Genomic DNA, 22,738 nt, shown 5'->3' with positions numbered 1-22,738 from the left:
AATAAGAAAAAGAAGTGTACTATGAACCATGACCTAATAATAAAAAATATTTAGAGTTACAATAACACATAAAGTCAAGTTTGATTAAATATTTGTTCTTTGATTTGTATTTACTGTGGTGGAGGGGGGCAGTCATTCCTATGTCTGTACATAGCCACCATGGCCGCTGACTTGTTTTCCTCACAAGCCCAACTTGTCTTAAAAAAAAAAAAAGTTGTGTTTTACAAATAAAATTCCAAAGGAAGAAGCACTTAACAAAGAATTTTTTCTTTCATAAATGTTATGATTTGGGTATAACAAGCCATATTGAATCCATTGGGTTTTGGGTAATAGATTTCAAAATACATCATAAATGTAAGTAATATGATGACTAATGGGTCAAGTAAAGTTGGAACATTTTAAATGAGAAAATAGCTGGAACAGTTTTCAGGAAACTTTTCCAGTTGGTGTTTGCTCCCCCACAAGGTGTGCTTTAACATAAACTTAGGGGAATCACCTCTGGGGCTTGAATTCCCTCTCTGATTTCATTATTACAATATGATTCTTTTCCTTTCCCTATTAAGTCATCTCCTAGGGTGATGGAAGCATAAAATAAGTATAATTTATTTGTATTTGTCTAATCTCCTTTTAACTCAATAATCATTCCATCATTCTGTTTCCTGGTAGCTTTAGGAAAGTTTTGAAGGGTAATTAAGGTCTAATAATTGACAGGCATGGGTTTACTTGGTAACTTAAAGATATAGAATGTGTTCTGGAGATGGTGAGAAATTAGATCTGGCAGAAAAATGGATGACTCAGCTGGGAAATTCACTATTACTACACATTTTTAAAATCTAAACATTGAAAATAATCCATTTATTAAAGTTCATTGAGGATTAGAAAAAAAATTCTAAACCCTTTAAAACAAGAATCTGATAATAATTGGATAAATGTGGAATAAAATTCACATTAACAGTCTATGCCTGGTTCTTTATCTAGTTATATTTCCAGTTCTTGTAAATCATCATTTTATATAGTTACAACTGTGTCTTTTGAGTAAAACTTTTATAGTCCATTTCTTTAATGTTTTCATCTTAATAGTGAAGATAATGTTTTTCATCATTTTTTAAAAGTATAAAAGATGAGAAAATCATTGTTCAATTTTTTATTTAAAATACCAGATTTTTTGCATAGTTTTCCCATTTATAAAAATAAGTTTTCCTACCATTATGAAACTACAAATATTTATAATAATGACAGTAATTTTCTACCCCCAAAAGTACCTGACTAGTTAAAGGATGTCAAAGTCTAATTCTATACTAGGAAATAGAAATAACACTACACATTTGTTTAATTATCAGATGTGACAGTGAGCTTGTGATTTTAGTTGAAGGAGTCACACATGTTGATGGACTTCATAAGCAGTAAAGAGTGCTGTTGCATTTGTGGTGTTTCTCACTCTGGTACATGCTACAGATCTCTTCGTGGACCTGGTACTTTGAAAGGAATAGCTTCATTGTAAGCTCTGCTTTGGGGGCTCTTGACCTGCAGTATTGTCTGACTTGTCCAATGGACTGCCCTAGTTCCTCTGTTTATACATAGAACAGGCTTGTTTTGCAAAGAATGTGGTTCAACACTCCAGCTCTGGGGGGCTGAGAGTGGGGGACTTTGTGGGCCAGCGGAGGGCAACCATGCATAAAGGTTGCACTGTATGCAGACAGACATACAGAAACCATCTAAAATGGAAATTATTTAAATCTTTTCAATATCTAGTCGTCTCTTACAAAAAGTTAACATAACACTTGTCTTGTGCTTTGTGCGTAGACTGCTTTGTATGTAGCTTCTCCCGTGGCTCAGTGATAAAGAATCCGCCTGCAGTGCAGAAGATGCAGGAGACAGCGCAAAAAGTTTAACCCATTTTGAGCTGTTAAACTTGTACTGAATAAATATTGTGAGCTATTATTGATGTTGCTTTGGGAAATTGATCTTTCTGATTTTTAAACTTTTTAAAGTTCATATTTGGTAGAATAAGGTTGATAATGTAACTCAAATAGATTCATAGTTGAAATTCACAAATATGATTAGCTTTTTATACACATTTAGCTTCTAGCTTTTAATACACATTTATTTTTCTGAATTATCAGCATTTGACTTCTACTGATAAAAAAGAACCTTCTTTTAAAACTTATTTTGTAATATGAGCCATGACCTAGGAAGGACTATATTCTCTTTCCTAATGAAACTACTTGAGATGGTGCCAAACTGACCTGTGCTTTTCAGTTTTACTGGTTTAACTGATTCTAGTCTCGCTATTTAATTAAAGCCTCTAATTTTCATGTGCCACAGTATTTGGTGTCAGTAAGATTAGAAATTATCCTATGGCTTCTGTAACATTTAGGAGTAGCATTGTGTCTTTTTCACCTTCTGCAGAAAGGGCACCCTGATCTCACCATTAAAGGTGTTAGTGTAGGTGTTCTACTACACTGTTGGAAGGGCCATGGAGAATGGAAAGTAAACCTGAAAAACTGGCCCAGTACACAGGTGGTTAACACTTAGGTCTAAAGTGGGCCTCCCCTAGACATAAGGGCACACACAGTCCAGCCCTTTACATGTGAGGGTAAAAAGTAAAGGGGGTGGAAAAAACTGTCCTGTCATGCATATGACAAAGTCATTGAAAGAATTTTGTTTCTTTTTTATTTTTTAAATAAAAGAGAAAAAAATTAAAATGTCCTTCATTGGTACATAGTTCTGTGAATTCTAATACATGAATAGATTCATGTAACCACTACCACAGTCAAGATACAGAACAGTTCTGCCACCTTAAATTCTCATGGTAGTCCTTTGTAATCACACTTGCCCCTAAGCCCTGCTACTGCTGCTGCTAAGTCACTTCAGTCGTGTCCAACTCTGTGCGACCCCATAGACAGCAACCCACCAGGCTCCCCTGTCCCTGGGATTCTCCAGGCAAGAACACTGGAGTGGGTTGCCATTTCCTTCTCCAAAGCATGAAAGTGCAAAGAGAAAGTGAAGTCGCTCAGTCGTGTCCGACTCTTGGCGGACCCCATGGACTGCAGTCTTCCAGGCTCCTCCGTCCATGGGATTTGCCAGGCAGGAGTGCTGGAGTGGGGTGCCATTGCCTTCTCCGCCCCTAAGCCCCAATCTCTGATAATTACTGCTGTCCGTCACTTTAGGATTTTTATTTGTCTTGTCTTTTTGAGAATGTCATACAAATCTAATCATACAGCATGTAACCTTTTCAGACTAGCTTCTTTAAGTCACATCTATCCTTGAGATTTGTTGCATCTGTCAGTAGTACATTCCTTTTCATTGCTGAGTAGTGTTCCATTTTATAGATGTGCCATATAAGAATTCATCCATTGAAGGGCATAGAAGTTGTTTCCAATTTTGGTGATTATGAATATAGCTACTTTAAACATTTGTGTACAAGTAGTTATGTGATTATAAGTTTCATTCCTCTATGATAAATACCTAGGCTTGGAATTGGTGGGTCATATAAGTCTTAAGAAGGGGCTTCTCTGGTGGCTCAGACAGTAAAGAATCTGCCTGCAGTACAGAAGACCTAAGTTTGATCCCAGGGTCAGGAAGATTGCCTGGAGAGGGGAATGGCTACCCACTCCAGTATTCTTGCCTGGAGAATTCCATGGACAGAGGAGCTTGGCAGGGTGCTATACATGGGGGTCACTAAAAGGTGGACACGACTGAGTGAATAACACACACACACACACAAGAAACTACTAAAATGTTTCCAAATTGCCTGTATCATTTGACATTACGCCAGCAATGTATGAGGGTCCCACCAGTTCCGTATCATCTCCAGCAGCTTATATTGTCAGTGTTTTTTTTTGTATTTTAACCATTCTAGTAGATATCTCATTGTCACTTTTATTTGTACTGTTCTAATTCCTAATGATGATGTATGTGGACTGTTCTTGATACTGCTTTGGGAAATTAAAGGATACTATACTAGTCTGTAGTTGTCTTTTGTTATCTTTGTCTGGTTTTGGTATCAGTAATGGTAGGTTCATAAAATGGATTTAAGTATATATATGGTCTCCTATTTTCTGTGGTACAAGAATAAGAAGAAAAAAATGAGGGATCTTCATAGTCCCTACGGGCATTAGGAATTCCCTTCCCATTACTGAAGCCAGAAATAGAGGCTTTTTCTGACTACTCCCTCTATCCACACCTGATGCCCACCTTCAGGTTTTTGGCTGCCCCAGACTATAGAATATTGCCAGAAAAAACAAACCATTTTGGTGGTATTTTGAAATTTAGTCATCTTCGCCAATCTACCTGTTACGATTTACTTTTCAGAGTCTTCAAATAGCTGCTCTTTGTAGGTTTTTTTTTTTTAAGCTGTAATATCTCCAGATGTTATAGTTCCATCTTTCCTGGAACCCTGAAATAATATTTAAAGAAAAGGAGTTGGCAACTAACAAAGAGAAAAAGCAAACTATATTAGAATTTTTTGCTTTGGAGGGAAAAGGTAAAAGAAACTAGGGCAAACATTCCTAGGCCTTGAAACTTAATTTATAATCACATTAGAAACTGGAAATACTCCATATTAGCATATGGAATTTGTATTGGTTTTCTATTGATGAATTACAAATTACCACAAATACAGTGGCTTATGGCAACGCAAACTTATTGTCTCAATCCTCTAGGTCAGAAGTCCATTTGAATTTAGCTGTATTCTCTGCTCAGAATCTTACAAAACCAAAATCAAGATGTCAGTTCGGCTGGGCTCTAATCTAGAAGCTCTGTGGAAGATTCCACTTCCAAACTCATTGCATCTGTTGTATAATCCACTTCCTGTGGTGGTAGGACTCAGGTCCCTAATTCCTTGTTAGTGGTGCCCAGTGCCACCATCCCTCACCTCTAGGGCACCCTTTTCTTCTCACATGATCCCTACTATCCTCAAACTAGCAATGACAGATCATAGACCCATTTCAAATCTCTCTTGACTTCCCCTTCTGCCTCTTCCTTGTACTTTGTAAGAGGCTCGAGTAATAGATCAGCCCACCAGGTAATCTTGGGCTTAAATTCAATTTACCTGGAATGTTTATCACACCTATAAAATCCCTTCCAGCACAGCAGTACCTGGCTTAGTGTTTGAGTCAATAACCAGGGGATAGGAATCTTGACAGAAGGGGGTCATCTTCAGAATTCTGCCTCCCACAGAACCAGATTAGAGAGTTCTGGCGTGCTCCAACACGAAGTGACCAAATAAATGCTTCATGCTGAGTTTGAGGCCCAACACTAGGTATTAAAGATGAAAAATGTATACTCAAGGATCTTCTCTATTGGTGGGAGACATAATCTCACAAAAGATACTTATGTAGGACCAGCTTTGTGGAACAACTTGGAGAAAATGTTGAGCATTTTCCTGGAGATTAGGCATTAGGCAAAGAAAAGGTACATTAGACCAAGGAGCGATGTGATCAAAGGCCTAATGGTATGACATCGCACGGGCTGGGGGATGTGGGCTCTGTAAACTCATTGATATTTCTGGAGCTTTAATATTTGAGGCAGGCAATGGCTGTGGATAAGAAAAGGCAGGATCTTTTTTTTCCATTCTAAGGAGCTTCATCTTCTATCCCATAAGTAAAAGCCATTACACAGTTTTAAGCAATAGTAAACCAGTCAGGATCACATTTGAAACAAATCATTTGTAAATTACTCCGTAGCCTGGATTAACAGGAATCGGTCTAGACAGAGAAACCTTTAGGAGGCTTTATATTAGCTGAAGAATATCAAAGGCATGAAGGGGAAAAAATGGGGAGTGGTTGGAATGCTGGAGAGAAAGAGATTGGATTCAGGCAATTATTTTGGAAATAAAATTGACAGAACTTAATCATTGAGTAGATTTGGACCAGGAAAAGAGGGAATGAAATGAGTCAAAAAGTCAGATTTTTTTATTTGAGCCAGTTGGTAGATTAGAGTTATTAAATGAGACAGAGAACATAGCATGTGTGAGAGGAATTCCCATGGACAGAGAAGCCTGGCGGGCTGTCGTCCAGTGGGTCACAAAAGAGTTGGACACAATTTAGTGACTAAACAACAAGAAGAACCAACAATGAGAGGATGTGATGGATTGTTCTGGATGAATTGACTTGATGAGCCTGTGGGAGTTAAGTAGGAAGAAAAAATCCATTCCTTTTTTTTTCCCCCTTCATTACATCATTAAATATCCATTTGGTACTTGTGCATGCATGCTAAGTCACTTCAGTCATGTCCAATTCTGTGTGACCCCGTGGACTATAGCCTGCCAGGCTCCTCTGTCCATGGGATTTTCCAGGCAAAAATACTGGAGTGGGTTGCCATGTGCCCTCCTCCAGGCAATCTTCCCTACCCAGGGATTGAACCCGCATCTTTTACATCTCCTGCACTGGCAGGTGGGTTCTTTACCACTAGCACCACCTAGGCACTCAGAATATTAAGATGTAGAACAGCCCTTATTTTTCAGGAGCTCATAGTTATCTGGACTCTAAGCAGTAGCTATAAAAATAAATAGATATCTGATGATGACACAATCAGGATATTCTGGAAGCAATGAATGAGAGGCCTCTCAGTCCGCCACAGTGATCAAGAAAGGTTTTTCGGGAAGAAATGACTCAAAGAGTCTAAAAGGACAAGTTACGCAAATAACCAAAGATAAATAGTTTGGGTTTTCTTGTTTTTTCTTGTGCCCCTGGGACCACCATATCTGAGATACAAGAATCCATGTTGAGATAGCACTCAGCAGCTCTCATGCATACCATTCTATGGATGTTTTGCCAATCTACAGTCAGGGAAAGTGGATCCCTTAGGCTCAGCAGTTGATTAGGTAGATATTTGGGCAAACTCCTGAGTAGGTCAGTGAATTGTTTTTATGGCTACTTCTGACCCTTAGTTTAAATCTCATAAATCCAGGCAAAAGCAGATAGCTTCTGGCCCCAGTATCTGAGTCTTCTTTCCACTTTGGCTTTGTTTAGTTTTTCTGTTGCTGCTATCATCTGTTAAGATTGCTCATTTTTTTCATTGTGGTAAAAGGTGGTATTATTTTCTGCGAGGTCACAAAATGTAGAAGCCCACATAAAAAACTTTGCAGGCAGAGCAGGACAATGTATGAGTCATTTGAATCATGCAGTACCCTAAAATATTTTGCCCACCAACCTGTTCTGCAAGTCAAAAATAATGCCTTTCAAAAATGATGCTGGTATAACTGGATTTCCCTATGCAAAAAAAAATTTAAGTTGAACCCCTACCTCACACAAAACACAAAAGTTAATTTGAGAGTAATTATAGACCTAAATTGGAGAAGGAAATGGCAACCCACTCCAGTATTCTTTCCTGGAGAATCCCAGGGACGGGGGAGCCTGGTGGGCTGCTGTCTATGGAGTCGCACAGAGTCGGACACAACTGAAGCAACTTAGCAGCAGCAGCAGCATAGACCTAAATGTAAGAAGGTAAAACTATACAACTTGTAAAAGAAAGCGTAACTGAATCTTTATCACCTTGGATAAAGCAATGATTTTTTGATGTCACCAGAAGCTCAAGCAGAATAATCTGTTGGACTTCACAAAAATTAAAATCTTTTGTGCTGCAAATGACACAATCACAGAAATTGAAAAGACAATTCACAGAATGGGAGAAAATATTTGCAAATCCTATATCTGATAGGAACTTGTATCTGGAATTTATCAATGTAAAAGACTCATACTATTTAATAAGAAGAAGACAAAAAACCCAATTTAAAAATGAACAAAGGTGATAGACATTTTTCTAAGAATATATACACATCACCAATAAGCATATGAAAAAATGCTCAACATCATTAATCATTGCTATGCTAAGTCACTTCGGTCGTGTCCGACTGTGTGACCCCGTAGACGGTAGCCTACCAGGCTCCCCCGTCCCTGGGATTCTCCAGGCAAGAACACTGGAGTGGGTTGCCATTTCCTACTCCAATGCATGCAAGTGAAAAGTGAAAGTGAAGTCGTTCAGTCGTGTCTGACTCTTAGCGACCCCATGGACTGCAGCCCACCAGGCTCCTCCGTCCATGGGATTTTCCAGGCAAGAGTACTGGAGTGGGGTGCCATTGCCTTCTCCACATTAATCATTAAGAAAATACAAATCAAAATCACAATGGGATACCACTTCACACCCACTAGGATTGCCGTAATCAAATATAACCCAGCAATTTCACTTCTAGGTAGATACCTTAAAGAATTGAAAACATTCATATAAAAATTTGCATATTAACATTCATAGCAGTATTATCCGTGTGTGCTAAGTCACTTCAGTCGTGTCTGACTCTGTGTGACCCTATGGACTGGAGCCCACCAGGCTCCTCTGTCCATTGGATTCTCCACTGGAGTGGGTTCTCGTGCCCTACTCCAGGGGATCTTCTCCACCCAGGGATCGAACCTGTGTCTCTTATGTCGGTCTACCTGCATTAGCAGGCGGGCTCTTTACCACTAGCACTACTTGGGAAGCCCCAGAAATATTATTCATTAATAACCAAAAAGTAGAAACAACCCAAATGTCCACAAACTGATAATGAATAAGCAGTATACTACAGTATATCCACATGACGGAGTATTAGTTAGTCATAAAAAAAGGAATGATGTACTGATGACATATGATTCAACACAAATGAACCTTAAAAATTTTTATTATGTTAACTGAAAGAAACCAGACACAAAAAGCAGGATTTTATGTGATTCAGTTTATATGAAATGTCCAGAATAGGCAATCTATAGAGATAGAAATTAGCTTATTGGTTGCCTGAGGGTTGGAAGTGGGGAACGAGTAGGGACTGCTAAACGGCATGGGAATTTCTTCCCCCATTGGTGGTGATAATGTTCTGGAATTAGATAGTAGTGATTAGTACACAATCTTGTGAGTATAATAAGAACTATTGAATTGTACACTTTAAATAGGTAAATTGTATGTATATGTGAGTTAATATGTCAATAAAGATGTTAAAAAATAATTTCTTTAAATTAGGGTGTTTTTTTCCTGCTTAAATAAATATAGGGAACAGAGAATATTTTAATATTGCAGAAGGTTGACTCAACTGTCTGACCCTTTCCAGTGGACAGTTAGCTAGAAGCAGTTCTCTCAGAATTTTGCTTAGTCTGATTAAAGAAACCCAAGGAAAGACACACAAGAGGAATGGTACCCGGAGCAAGCCTGGGTAGCCAGGAGGAAACTCTAAGGTGCTGAAATCTGAAGAAGATGAACAGAGGTCCTCCTGTTGAAAACAGAATATGAGCTTTGTCTGCTTGATAATTTGCTATTCCTAGCTTCATCTATGATTATGTCTTGTATTATATCAGGCTCCAGTGAAAAGAATACTTAATTAGGTTCAGTTAAACTCAGCCATTTACTGAACACATACATATGAGAAACGCACTGTGCCAGGCACTGGGTATAAAGATGGGTGCCATACTCTGCTCTCACGACCCGTATAGTCTTACATCTTATTGATGACAGAAACGGAAGCGAGAATGCAAAAACAGAAACGTCTTAATGTCAGGTGATTAAGTGACAGATAAGGACGACATCTGGTGTGTGATACATGTAAAATGGAGTTTAAGAGATCTCAGTCTACCCAGGTTACATTGGATGAGATATTTGAAACTTGTTCAACACAGAATACAGGGAAAGATGTAGGGACTTTTCTGGGTTTTAGCGGGTTGAAGAGGAGAAACAAACGTTTTTGTGTATATACTTTATCAGACAGTGGTGGGGAGGCTACTTCAGTTAATCAGTTGGACAGATTATTTGTTAATACCAGTATTTGTGTCAAACATTGTGCTGGGTACTAAGGCAGGTCCTTTTAACCCCAGAAGGAAGAATGTCAGTCCAGTAACAAACTGGAAAGGCTGCTCAACTTTGCCTCCAAGTAGAGGGTAGAGGGTAGATGTCCATGTGTGGCCTTCAGTCTTTAGGAACAGACAGTCACATGATTGGAACAGGAATGTAGGCAAGAGAGGAGTGCAGGAAAAGTGTTCCTTCAAGTAACTACATGGAAAGAATAGGTGGTAAGTAAAAGAATTATAACATCTTGGCATCCTAATGAGTCCACAGTACAGGTGTCGGGAAACTGAAATAGGAGTTTGACAGGGAAGTAAAGGCTTATTTGCAATAAGAGAGCTTCAGTAATTTTCTTACCCTTTTCACTTCTACAGCAGACATCAACTTGGATATATCAAAGCCTTTGAAAGCAAACCTGAGTTTTACCAAGTTGGATCAAATAAACCATTTTTTGAAGAAGATAAAAAATGTAGACAGCAAAGCGTCCTCAGCACCGTCAGACACTGTGCTGAGTAAGGATGCACTTCCAGCCTCCAAATGTTACCGTGGGAAGTTATCCAAGCTTAAAGTTCATGGTGATGGAGCACAAAAGATTCCATTTCAAGAAAACATATGGAGAACGATTTCCTGCTTTCAAAAAATTTCTGTTCATACTACTCAGATTGTGGTCTCCATGGAAACTGTCCCCCATCCTAATAAACCATGCCTGTTGGCATCTTTATCCACCCTCAGTGGAAGCCTTAATGTCAAAGCAGCGCAGAAAGTACCTGGTAAGTCACAGTAAAGGGGCAAGAGAGATGTCAATGACTTGTTAACATCTAAAACTGCATAATGTTGAAGGTTTGTGTTATGTAGGGGCAAAAAGTTTCAAGAACCATTAGAGATGGGTACATTTCTGGTTTCTTGCCTTATTTTAAAGAAAGTGCTACAACAAATTATTTAAGCCTAAGTATTTTATGCCCCAAAGTGTTCTTGTCTACCTCTTCAGGCGTGTTCCTACAGACTTCTTTAAAACTGTTCATTCCCAAATTTCTTTTTACCTAACATAGCTGTAGTGGAAGAACAGAGTAAGCATCAGGTTTTGCAAACCATCCAAGTAGTAGCTTTCAAAGTGTAGTCTCGGAACCAGCAGCATCTGGGAGCTTGTTAGAAACGCAAATTCTGACTCTACTGACCTACTGAATCAGAAATTCTGGGCATGGCGCCCAGAAATACGTCTTCCAACAAACCCTACAGGTGATTCCGATGTGCTCCATTAAGTCATTGGTAACAATTTATTAAAAAAAAAAAAAATTGCTCTGGTGGCAGAAATGCTACACCAAAAGTAATAGAAGCCAAGGTTCAACTTTGCAGAGACAGTGCCACTGAAGATTCTCAGACAGCAACACCTGCAAGGAAAGGCCCTGCTTCAGTGCCTAGCTGAGCAAAGGAGCCTGGACCTGGCAACTGAATGTCCTTGACGAGTGGAGAGGTGAGAAATTAATGGGCAGTGACATCTACATTGTCCTCTTTTGTTACCATGCCTACATTGTTTGGTGCTTTTTCACACTGAATCAAAAAGAGTAGGTAGAAGGAATGTGAGGAGAGGAAGAGGAAAAACAAGGTAAAAGTGGGGAATAACCATTTTCAATTACAGAAACTGCTACTGTTAAAGTTCAGTGCACTGAAGCCAGAAACTCTGCTCTGAAAGTAAAAGTAGCAAAAGGAAAACATTTTTTCCACTTTTATTTGGAGGGAAGAAGTGGGGCTAGAGGGGTAGTATAGGGGATAAAGTAAATCCTGAAACTGTATGCAACTCAGTTGCTTACTAAAAAGTGGCAGCTGGGACTAATTGTATAGTCAGTTTGGGCACAGTAGTTGACGAGATAAAGAAGCAGTTTTGTAGTTGAGAAGTATGAATTTTAGGCCAAAAAATAAATGATTTATTTCTTTCTTACCAGAAGTATTTGTGACCAAGCCAGCTTAAAAGCACTGTATTTTTTTATTGTCTTAAAAGTTAGAAATGAAAAATGTAAGGTCCATGGTAAATGAAAGACTATGAAGCACTGAAGGCTGCAATGTCTGATTTATCCACAAATAAATTACAATCCAGACCACACTGGGACCATTCCCACATCTTTCCAGTTGTCCCTGAATCATAGCAAGGAAAGGTTAGGACTGAAGTAGAATGAAAGCATTTAATATATACTGTGCTCAGTCATCCTCATTTCTTGTTTCATTCATTTGCTATTCATATTCAGTAGTGTCTGTTCTCAGTAAGTTTCTCTAAAATATAATTAAAATCTTCTCACTGACCTTTTCAAAGTAGTAGATGCATTCTGGTTGTGTAACTTGTTTTTCCCTTTAGTACCCCATTCTTTTTATAGTTATAACTCTTAAATCTAGTTAAATGCAGTAGAAACTATACCCTTGACTAAGAAATACTTTATATAACTATAATCTGTAGTGTGCAGCAAATGTTCTTAAGTAGTTACTTGCATCAACAAATCAATCAGATTGAAGTTAGCCATTTAATTAATATGGATAGAAATAGTTTTAGAATGAGTGTAACAAACACCAAATCTGTTTTATCTACATTTCTGCTTAATGTGATGGCATGCTCGAAAAAAAAAAGAAAACAAAGTTGGCAAAATAATAATAAATTATGATTAAATGAAGTGAGATTGAAAGCTCAAGTTATTGTTGTAGGTTGATTTCTAGGAAATTATAATTAAGAGATTACTATGTATTTTTCAGACATTGATTTTCTACCAAGGAAAATTTTTAAGAAGTGAAATATAATTTAAGCTCTGAACATTCATTTAATTGTATATTTACCTATCTTAAAAATTCATGCTTTGCAACTTGGATGAAATATATGCAAATATATATTCAAGGTTTATTTTTGGTAAGTTGTAAAAAGTATTTTCCAGCCAAAAAAAAATGTCCTACCAGTAGTCGTATTTCTTTTTGTATTTTCCAGTGACATCGTTCTGTATGCAACCAAAAGTTTTAATAGTGTATCTTTGAGCCCAATGGAGTTAATGTCAGATTTTTATAGTTTGAATCTAATACAGAAATACTTAACTGTGTCTTTGATTTTACAGTTTATATAACTATTGTGACCATCTGCAGCAGCTGCACTTTTCAAATTATTTGCTGAACCAAATTGAGCACAGTGACAAAAGTAGTCATCTCAGATGTACTATTAAACAGAGAAAGAAAAAGGAGCATTGCCTTGGTACAGCATAGCCATCTGCTGTACAGATGTTATTGTATAGAATGACTTAAGATAAAATAATTGTAGAAAATTTTCATTAAAACCTCAACAATTTGCACTTGTTTATGCGAATCTGCATAACTCCCCAATGAGACAGCACACTTGGGGTTTCTTTGGTTCTCACTCACTTTCTCTTTGATCCTTTTTGATGTGCTGACTTTAATAAACACAGTCAAAAACACTGTGCAAAAACATCATGGAAAAAACTACAAAGGAACAATTATAGCAGCAGAAACTACTCTAATCCCTAACTTACGCAAGCTATTTTTAGTGAAATATTTTTTTTAACACTCTTTATGTGACAATGTTATATAAACAGGGTAAAACAGTCCTTTCCAGATGAGTTTTAATTTAGGAGCTGAAATAGATTTGTAATGCTAGAGGAATCTTACATTCTAAGTAATATTTAGAGAAACACAATTGGGAATGTGTCGTAGGCATGTTTCTTCACTTGTGAAAAGTACAAAAAATATTTGAGTTTGCCTGATGATTATATTTTTTTTAATCATCTAAACCGTCATAAGCTTATGGGAAGTGTGTGCAGAAAGGAAATAATAACAGAATGAGAGAGAAAAGTTAATGTTCTCCCCCACGACATTCTCAGTACATTTAAATCTGAAATGCTTTTATGTTCATTTACTGGTTTTTACAACAAAATATGTACAGATTATTCTCTGAAATGTTTTCATCATTTGAAACAGAATGAAATGGTTAAATATTTTCCACTTTAAAAGAAAGTCTGTGAGTTCTTCTTAGCTTTCTGTACTATTCCGTGGCCCTAAACTATCCGAGTTTCAAGGGACGTGGGTTTTTTAAAATTCCATTCTACAGATGCTAGTGTAGCAGTGACTTATAATAACCCAACTCATATTTCTGCTAGAATACTTATATTCTCCCATGTGTCTTTGGTAAAATGGCCCTAAAGTTCTGATTTTAGAACTTTACATACAAGATGTAATGCTTGTATTTTTTTAAATTGGTGTATAATCCCCAAAATTTCTATGATTGTGTATAATGCTGCAAAATTTTCTATGATTATGTTATTGATAACGAAATTAATCTTGTTTTAAATTTTTATCTTATTTCCTGAAACATTTTAAGGCAGACATTTCTTTTACTGTCCATTAAATCTGGCCCATTCTGTAGTATGTTCTTCTTAAAAAAATATAACAACCCGCCTCCCCCACCCCACCCTCCGCCCCATACACACACACACATCTCGTCTTTTTTGCTGTTTGAAGTATGGCGTTTTGGAGAAACCTTAAGTATATAGCTATAAATTCCGAACCAACAGTATAGAACTTTGCACAGGCAGGGTGGAGAGTGAGCTGCAGACTTTAGCTCTCCTTGTCAGAGTAAATTATGGCTCTATTAGGGCGGCACTTCTTAGATTTCGGCAAACAAGGGTACACAATTCAGGCTGTGAAATAGCTGGGCTTTAAGCTGCCTTGCTCTTTCTTAGGGGCATGTCTATTAGCAAGCTCCCTGTAGACGAGGAAAAGGGAGAATAGGGTATGAACAAGTTAGGTGGCACAGAGGGCTGGGGAAGAGCCTGAGTGAGGCCATCTTGGCTGGCATGTTAGTCCGAATCAAGGAAAAATTGCAAAAATCCCCTTTCCATAGGGACTTAGGGGACTTTCATCCATGCAGAAAGCAATAAGTTGAATTCCTAGTCAAAGAACTGTGGTTTAAATAACTTTCACTACCCCAGCCTCTGTCATCCATATGTACTTATCTTTGTGTATAAACAAAAAGTAGAAAGCAAGCAAGCATAACCACATTATTCTTCACGGATACAAATGCCTCTTCTCATGTTCACTGCATTCAGGACCAATAAAAATGTAAAGAACTAAAGCTCCTTTTCATGTCCTGAAAAGTGAAACTAGGTCATTAATTGATACAGAGCGGAGCTCCAGCTTTTCATTCCAGAGTCAACTGACTCTCCTGAGGACAATCTCCTAAGGCGTTGTCATAGCCAGTGGATGCTGCAGAAATGCAAGTAAGCCTGAGGGGAAATAAAACATTAAATTAAATATGACTACCTAAAATAATATATTGCAATAACAAGCCATTTACAACACCCCAAAGATTTTTGTTACTTTTAGAAAGAAATAGCATCTTTTTCCAATGCCTGAACAATAGGAAATGAATTCTTCAACAGTTAAAGCCAGAGGACACACTTAACTTTTAAACAGCCACTGAGGATTGAAGTGGAAGTACAGCTTGTAGACAGCTATACAAATCACTAACAAACCTTAATGAATATTGGGTGTGGGCATCAGGGTCCTGTCATATTTGACACCGTGTCTCAAGTAGCTTAAACCCAACACTCAAGGAAAGGTGGAGACCTCATTGGGTCTGTAACATCTGGGGTTTTATTTGTCATTTTGGCATACCCAGCAAGCGCAAAAGAAAGAGTAAAAGGGGATTATCTTGACAATGAAATGAGTTACTGAATCTTGTGATAATGAAAAGCAGAAGAATTCTAATGCCTCTCTATAGTCCCTGAGGTAGAGGTACGTTTATGGTTTTGCAGAAGTAAAATGTAGGCAGGCAGAACAGATGGCCTAGAGTCTGTGAAACCTGACACCCCTCATCCCAGCACTGAGGACCACTATTAATCCTGGTCAGATTCCCTCCTATTACTTTATAACAAGGTTCAAAGTTGCTACTGATGAACTGGCCTGTCCTCCTTTTTTTGCTCTTAAATTACCTGTGAATTACTGATTTTTTTTCAATGATGATTTTTCTGTGCATAATGGTCACCTACTGAGACATTCACAAACCCATAGGATGTTCTAAAAATTGAATGGGAAATATGTGGAAAAAGTAAAGTTCTCATAACTTTTTTTTCCAAATAATGTCCCATTATTTTTTCCTCTAATACAGTGGGAAATAAAAAAGGTAAATGCCTAAGTCTCTTGGTGAGTAGTTTTTTTGTCCTCTCTCTTAGAAATTATATGCAATGGAAAAGAAATCCCAACATACAGATTTTATTCTCTTGGCTGTAATTGTTATCAATAATATATGATTAGATAGAATTTTGGACAATAATAAATAATGTTAGTACTGCTATCTTAGAAATTATCTTTTTTCACCCCCTCATGATATTAAAAAAAAAACTTACTAGTAGATATATGATGTTCAGGCATATTTCTATGGTCATATTTTTTTATTTTGCTTAACCAAATTATATGAAGTTGACATCTTTCATTTGGAATATTTAAAATTTTTCTGCTAAAGGGTTTATGTGTTTCTTTTTTTTATTGTCGCGTGATTTTTGTTATTCAGGTACACTTTTTTTAGTGCTGTGAGGTTACTAAGTTTACTGCTTTGGATTTTAATGGGAAGCCTTTAAATACCTTAGGATAGTAACTTCAGAAATTTAGAAGAAAACCACTGGGTGAGATTTCTGATGTGTTCATTTCCAGGCTGCCTGAAAAGTAAAATTCGTCCCATGAGCAGCCATCTTCAGATGTCTGAGCATGCTCATGGGCTGTGGCGCAGCGAACACCATGTACCTGCCCAGCCTTTCATAGACGGAGATGAGCTCATCTCAGACAGATAGCCATCTCCGACTTTTTCTTCTGATTAATCACCGACCTGAACTCCATTTGAACCTTGTTAGACAAAAAAAACAAGCAGAATTCCTGGCCCAAACTATAAAATATAATTAAGCCCTTTTGAAATGATGTGTAAAAGAACATTGCTATACCCCCACTTATAACCACTACCACCACCACAACCAATAAAGTTAAATCAAGCACTGCCTGTAATGGATTAAAATAATAAATGTTCCTGGATTTCCGTGTTTGAAGTACTTGAAGAAAACAGGCTCCCAGCAGCCCGGGTAGCTGAATGCAGGAGAGACATTTATTAATGACGAGTTCAAGGATTTGGCCTGTTTAAGATCATTACTTTGTGTTTACCGTGGGTTACACATCTCTTATATTTTTACACAGCCCACATGTGTCCGCGTGCAATAAGGAAAGCCTTTTTTTTTTCAACAAAAGAATTGTTAATTGTGTAAATACGGTTTGCTTGGGGAATGTGGAGTCTTCGTAAGGCTCTGCTCCCTTCTAATGAGAAATCTGGCGTAGTTATTATACTCTTCCAAGTAGGTTCACCTTCAGATCTTGTCTTCAGGTTGTAGTCTTCCTCCCTATTGTTTTTAGTTAAATCCCAAACTTAATCTAGATTCTAGAAAACTGTTGGCCTCGGGTTATGTATTTTAGAAGTGTGTCCCATCGCACTAAACTTTGTGCGTCTTATGTACTATAGGAAAAAAAATACTTTTTAAAAAAAACACTGCTTTTTATTTCTTCTCCTAGCTTTAACAAAGATATGATAAAGAACCATTCTTCTAGATTTAGATATATTTGAGGGAGTAAAGGGGACAACTAATAAAAATTTCTCATATACACATATTAAAACACTGTTTCTTGGACAGGAGGGAAAAGGGTGTTTGAGACAACAAAAATTCTGTTAATTAACAGAAGGATATCTCACTGTGCAAATGCTATTGGAGAAGAAAGTTTCCGGTCCTAGTAATTAGATACTAGACATCTCTTTCTTAATAATGTTTCCTTTGCATCCTAACAGTGGCACCTTATAAGTTAGTATTAGGTGAAATGGACCAGAATTATTGTCGCCCATAGCACTGGAACTGTGGGGAAAGAAGAGGGTTAGAAGTTACTCTTCTCCCACTCCACTGAATTTGTGACAGTATTTAGTTTTGCCTGTGGTCACAGCAAATTGCCTTCTCATCCACATAAGCCAGAAGGCTATTTGCTAGGAAAGTTTTTGGCATAGCAACCCTGCCAGCGATGAGTGACTGAAGACACATCTTAGATGTTCTTTTGCTCTCTGGCTGGGCCCCTGGACCTGTAGGCTATGTTGGCCTAAGGTACCGAGACCAAGCAAGAGAGAGGGGACAGGAAAAAGCATTTATTGCCAACCCTGTTACCAGTTGGAAAAATGAAATTACTAAGAGCTAGCTAACAGCAGTAGTTTTTATAAAGCAACATGGTGCTGGAAAGAGGCAGACAGTCTTAATCCCAGCCCTGCTACTTGCTGGCAGTTGATCCTGGTAAAAGTTACAACACAGCTCATTTCCAAAATAAAGGCAAAAACACTTAATCCACAGGGCTGTTGAGCGGATTAAGTGAGATAATGTACACACAGTACTCCACACATTCCTTGGCACAAATTTATTAAATTCCTCAATAAATATTTGTGTTTTTGTATCTTCCTCCCCTTCACTCTCCCATGACCCTTCACTTCAGTCATACCCCATGAATGCTGAGGTCGTAGAGCATTTAATTTTAGAGCTGAAAACTGTCTGAGAGATCATCCTCTCCTTTATCAGGAACACTTTTTATCCAGCTCCATCATCCACACATGCTGTATTTAGGATAAAATAGCTAACTTGACTGTACCGAGTTGATATGGCTGTAACCAAAAAACTTAGTATATCTCAGTCCTGTCTCCAACAAATTCATTTAAGTTTCTTTGAGGATTTTTGAAATACTGAACATCCCTCATGGACCAGCATTACTATATGGAATTCCTTGCGTATCAGAGAACCCTCGGTTGAGGCCCATTGAGCTAGTCTGAACTCCCTTACTTAAGGATGCCGAGATTAAGTGATTTGTCCAGGGGTTCTCCAGGGTGCACGGGGAGTGATAACACATCTCCTAGCTTCTGGTTTCTATTAAACCAGTCTTTAAAAACCTGGATCACGTAGATGAATATCGGTTTCTAAGCCATTGCAGTGAATTGCTTAGGAAGCCATTTTGTTTTCAACAGTGTTTTGATACCAGTTTTTCTATTCATGTGACTGACTTAAAAAAAATTAATCCACCAGCAGTTTCCTCATTAAGTTAACTAGCTACTGTGTTCATCTAAGAAACTTTCAAAGTATATATTTACAGTTATTCTTTCCTCTATAAGCAGGTTGTTACACACTTTCCAGTATGCACAGATTTCTTAGTCTGCTTTTTTTTAAGTAAAGCTACATGATCCAGTGAAGTTTTACTTCCCTAACAAACTGACACCACTGTAAAAACAGCAAGCATGGTGGCAGATTGGAGGGGAAGAAAGGGGCAAAGCGTATCCAGCATTTTCCTTTGGTATGTTCAGTTTAGTTTTTCTAGGATCCAAGAGTTCTAAAACATTTCTCAAAAAAATACCTTTTCCAGACAAGTGAAGGTCAAAGTCATGTCCGATTCTTTGCAACCCCATGGACTATAAATAAAGTCCATGGAATTCTCCAGGCCAAAATACTAGAGTGGGTAGCCTTTCCCAGGCTAAGTATAAATAGCCTTTCTGCCTTTCTTTATGTGAAAAAATAAATAAAATCTTTTCCTGCTGCTTATCATTTTTTCATGTCCAGAGAATACGTTTGGATTAGACTAGAAGTTCCAGCTTTTACTTATTGATGAGGCCTAGATGAGAGTTCCTGGAAATCTCACCAATGGGAAACCATCAGGTGCTTCAGAGAAGGGATATGTGTTAGCAGGTCGACTAGCCAACCGGACTTTCATTTTGAGAGCTAGACTTTTTAGTAACTTTGTTGGGAAGAACATCCCTGCAGCTTAAACAGTGGTGTCCATGTAGTTCTCTTAACAGTTTTGCTATATTTTGTTTCATACCTTAATCTTGTCCTATATTACAACTTTAATAACAGTTACAGATGTAGGCATATTACAAAATAGGATGTAATTAAATAAGATCTGAACCACTTACCTATTCTGATCAAGAGGGGAAAAACCAGCTATTTTCATGGTTAGAATACCCAAGTGCAAGGATTTCCCTGGCAGTCCAGTGGTTAAGACTCCGTGTTTCCACTGCAGGGTGCACAGGTTTGATCCCTGGTCAGGGAACTAAGATGTCACATGGTGCAGCCAAAAAAAAAAAAATTCTCAAGTGCCGGTTTTTTTTTGTTTTTTTTTTTTTTTATGCTTCAACATAATTAGTTGAAGGAACTAGAAATGAAAAGATTTCTAATCATCTTCTTTCGTGGACCAGACTTACAGAATTTTTTTCCTAGTCATCTAATCACTTAAAAAATTTTTCCTTTCTCACTTTCTGAGTAATCCTCGTGCTTCACTATTATGCAAATTGACTTCTGGATGTATCTAACAATGCTTGCTGATTTTCTAGTAACCGTAGATTATTTCCAGCTGGATAAAAATACCTGGATATGCTTTGCTAGCACATGTCATCACTGAGTACTCTTTCTGTTGATGTACAGAAGCCTGATGTAGACCGCACTTTGCACAGTCAGCATGTAGATAGTAGGCGCCTTGCTAAAGATCTAGCAGAGATTGACGATGTAGGGCTGGCAGCATTTTGTAAACATTCTCCAAAGCAAGTGGTTTGCATTTATTAGTCTTCTGAAGGAGTATTTTAAAGGTCAGGAAACTATTTGTTCCTTGAACTGAATTTTTACATTCAATGAAAAAGTATGTCAATATGCAAACAAACCAAGATTATTTCTGTTTATCACACCAGTTGGTTCTGAAATTAACTTCTCCGTGTTGATACACCTCATTTACTTTAATTAAGTATCTGCCATTAGTTTGCTACAACTGAAATTAAATATATAAATACAGATCTTTGGACAAGGCCAGTGGAAGAGTCAGGCAGAGAAGTATTCTATTGAATGTAAGGAGGTAGAGAGAAGAGGGGATATGTTTGGTCAAAAATGACCTGATCCCACAGTTGCAGAAAGCAAGACAGGATCCTGGGTTGTATCCTGGGACAAGAACAGGACATGAAGGGAGAAACTGGTGAAATTTATATAAGGTTTATTAGTAGTGTTGTATCAATATTAATTTTTTGGCTTTTGAGAATAGTACTATAGTTTATGTGAGTTGTTAACAGTAAGGGAAACTAAATGAAAGACATCAATTTTGCTGAAAGCCTGGAATTATTTCAAAATTAAATTTTACAAAATGACCTGATCAGTGATTGCATAAATAGCTTTAACAATATCCATGTTTTTTAAAATATTCATGCTTTTAAATTTTATGATCATTCTAAATCTTATAATTTTGCAGCATATTTCTTTATTTTCTTTTCTCATTATTTTTGGAAATTTACGGGAAAATTAAAAGTATGGAAAATGTAAAGATAACACATCAAAAGCCTATATACTCTTGAGCTAGAACAAATGTTAGCATCTTGTCATATTTGCTGTATGTGAACACGCACACAGGTGCAGGGGAGTGGTAAAACTTCCACATTTATTCAACTTTTTCCAGTGTTTCAATGCTAAGAAGTTTGGTGGGTTTGTTTGTTTGTTTATTATTTTTACTTGTAGTCATTTTGTCCCACCTTGCATTAGTCCATTAGGAAGAAGATTAACACATGCCTTTAACTCACTTTCTGTTGCCATTTATTCCAGATTTTGAATGGATAAGTATCCATCTTAAATGAACTCTGAGTATTCTTTGTGGCTTTGGGTTTATATGTGTGGTGATAATATAAAATAAGATTCATTTCATCCCAAGAAAGGTATTTAGTATGTTTCCTGATGGAAAAAAACAAAGAAAACAAAAAGGAAGGGATGATGTCCCATAGGCCAGCTTCTCACAGAGTAAAAGAAAGGGGAAAGGAGAATTAATAACCCTGTCTTGAGTCCCAGGGATTATTTTCATATTTTGTGGTAAAAGTGTGAACTTTGGTTTAGCATTTACAAATGACTCTGTGAAATTTATCACCACTCTTTCTTATGAAGTGATCACCATAATCTCTTATTACTGGTCATTTACACTAAGATTAAAACCACTTGAACTAATATATTTTTCTCTTATTTTATTGTAGCTTTTTAAAAATGTAGCAGGAAATGTTCAGAAGGAAATGGAGGCTCTATTTTAAACTTAAAAAACGGTACTTGTGGGTTAACCTTTCTGTGATCCCACAAGTAACTGGATCTCCTCATCGAGGAGCAAAGCCACAGCTTTGGTGTGTGTAGCAGGTGTAGTGGATAGGTAGGCACGTGGGGATAAGTTAAATTACTTGCTTAAGTTTCAAGAGTAAACCACACCTAATTTCCTTGTAGGTGTAAGACATGAAAGAGAAGAAAGGAGACAGAAGGGACCAGGTAGGGCACATTTATGTCTACAGGTCATGTGTTTGCATAACGCCTTTAGGCAATGCCTGTTCCTACATCCTCACTGTCAACATTAGCGTCTTAATTCTCAGTATCCTCTGTGAGTTCAAACTCATGATCAGTGCTGGTGGACTTGAGAAATAGGCTGGAGGGCCTTCCCAGGTGGTGCTCCTGGTAAAGAACCCACCTGCCAATGCAGGAGAATTAAGAGATGCAGGTTCAATCCCTCAGTCAAGAAGATCCCCTGGAGGAGGACATGGCCACCCACTCCAGTATTCTTGCCTGCAGAATCCCATGCACAGAGGAGCCTGGCAGGCTGCAGTCCATAGGGTAGCAAAGAGTCAGACATGACTGAAATGACTCAGTACGTATGTATGTACAGACTGTAAAGGATTAGAAAAAGTAAGAATAGAGGGAGGGGAAATGAAGAGGGAAAGAAAATAACAGGGCCTTACAAAAAAGGTGTTCAATTACATATTTGATTTAGAGTGAAAGAACAGACAGCAGATAAAATGAATAAAAAGCAAAAACAAAGTATTTGTATGATAATAGGGAAG

General features: G+C 37.6%; 1 protein-coding gene across 16 annotated transcripts in view; it reads left to right on the top strand.

Moving 5' to 3' along the window:
- VPS13B (vacuolar protein sorting 13 homolog B) overlaps nt 1-22,738 on the top strand; it is an 807,303-nt gene that overhangs the window by 612,518 nt on the left and 172,047 nt on the right. For 13 of the 16 annotated variants that reach the window (XM_070803099.1, XM_070803104.1, XM_070803105.1 and 10 more), the window contains 2 exons: nt 10,179-10,574; nt 22,131-22,172. In XM_070803099.1, the coding sequence (XP_070659200.1) occupies nt 10,179-10,574; nt 22,131-22,172 (438 nt within the window). The remainder of the gene's footprint in view (nt 1-10,178; nt 10,575-22,130; nt 22,173-22,738) is intronic. The other 3 variants (XM_070803101.1, XM_070803103.1, XM_070803100.1) reach the window with 2 other exon arrangements.

This window comes from Bos indicus, chromosome 14 (genome assembly GCF_029378745.1).
Source record: "Bos indicus isolate NIAB-ARS_2022 breed Sahiwal x Tharparkar chromosome 14, NIAB-ARS_B.indTharparkar_mat_pri_1.0, whole genome shotgun sequence".
NCBI classification, from domain to species: domain Eukaryota; kingdom Metazoa; phylum Chordata; class Mammalia; order Artiodactyla; family Bovidae; genus Bos; species Bos indicus.
The sequence above is the reverse complement of the archived record's forward strand: the minus strand, read 5'-3'. Positions and strand labels throughout refer to the sequence as shown.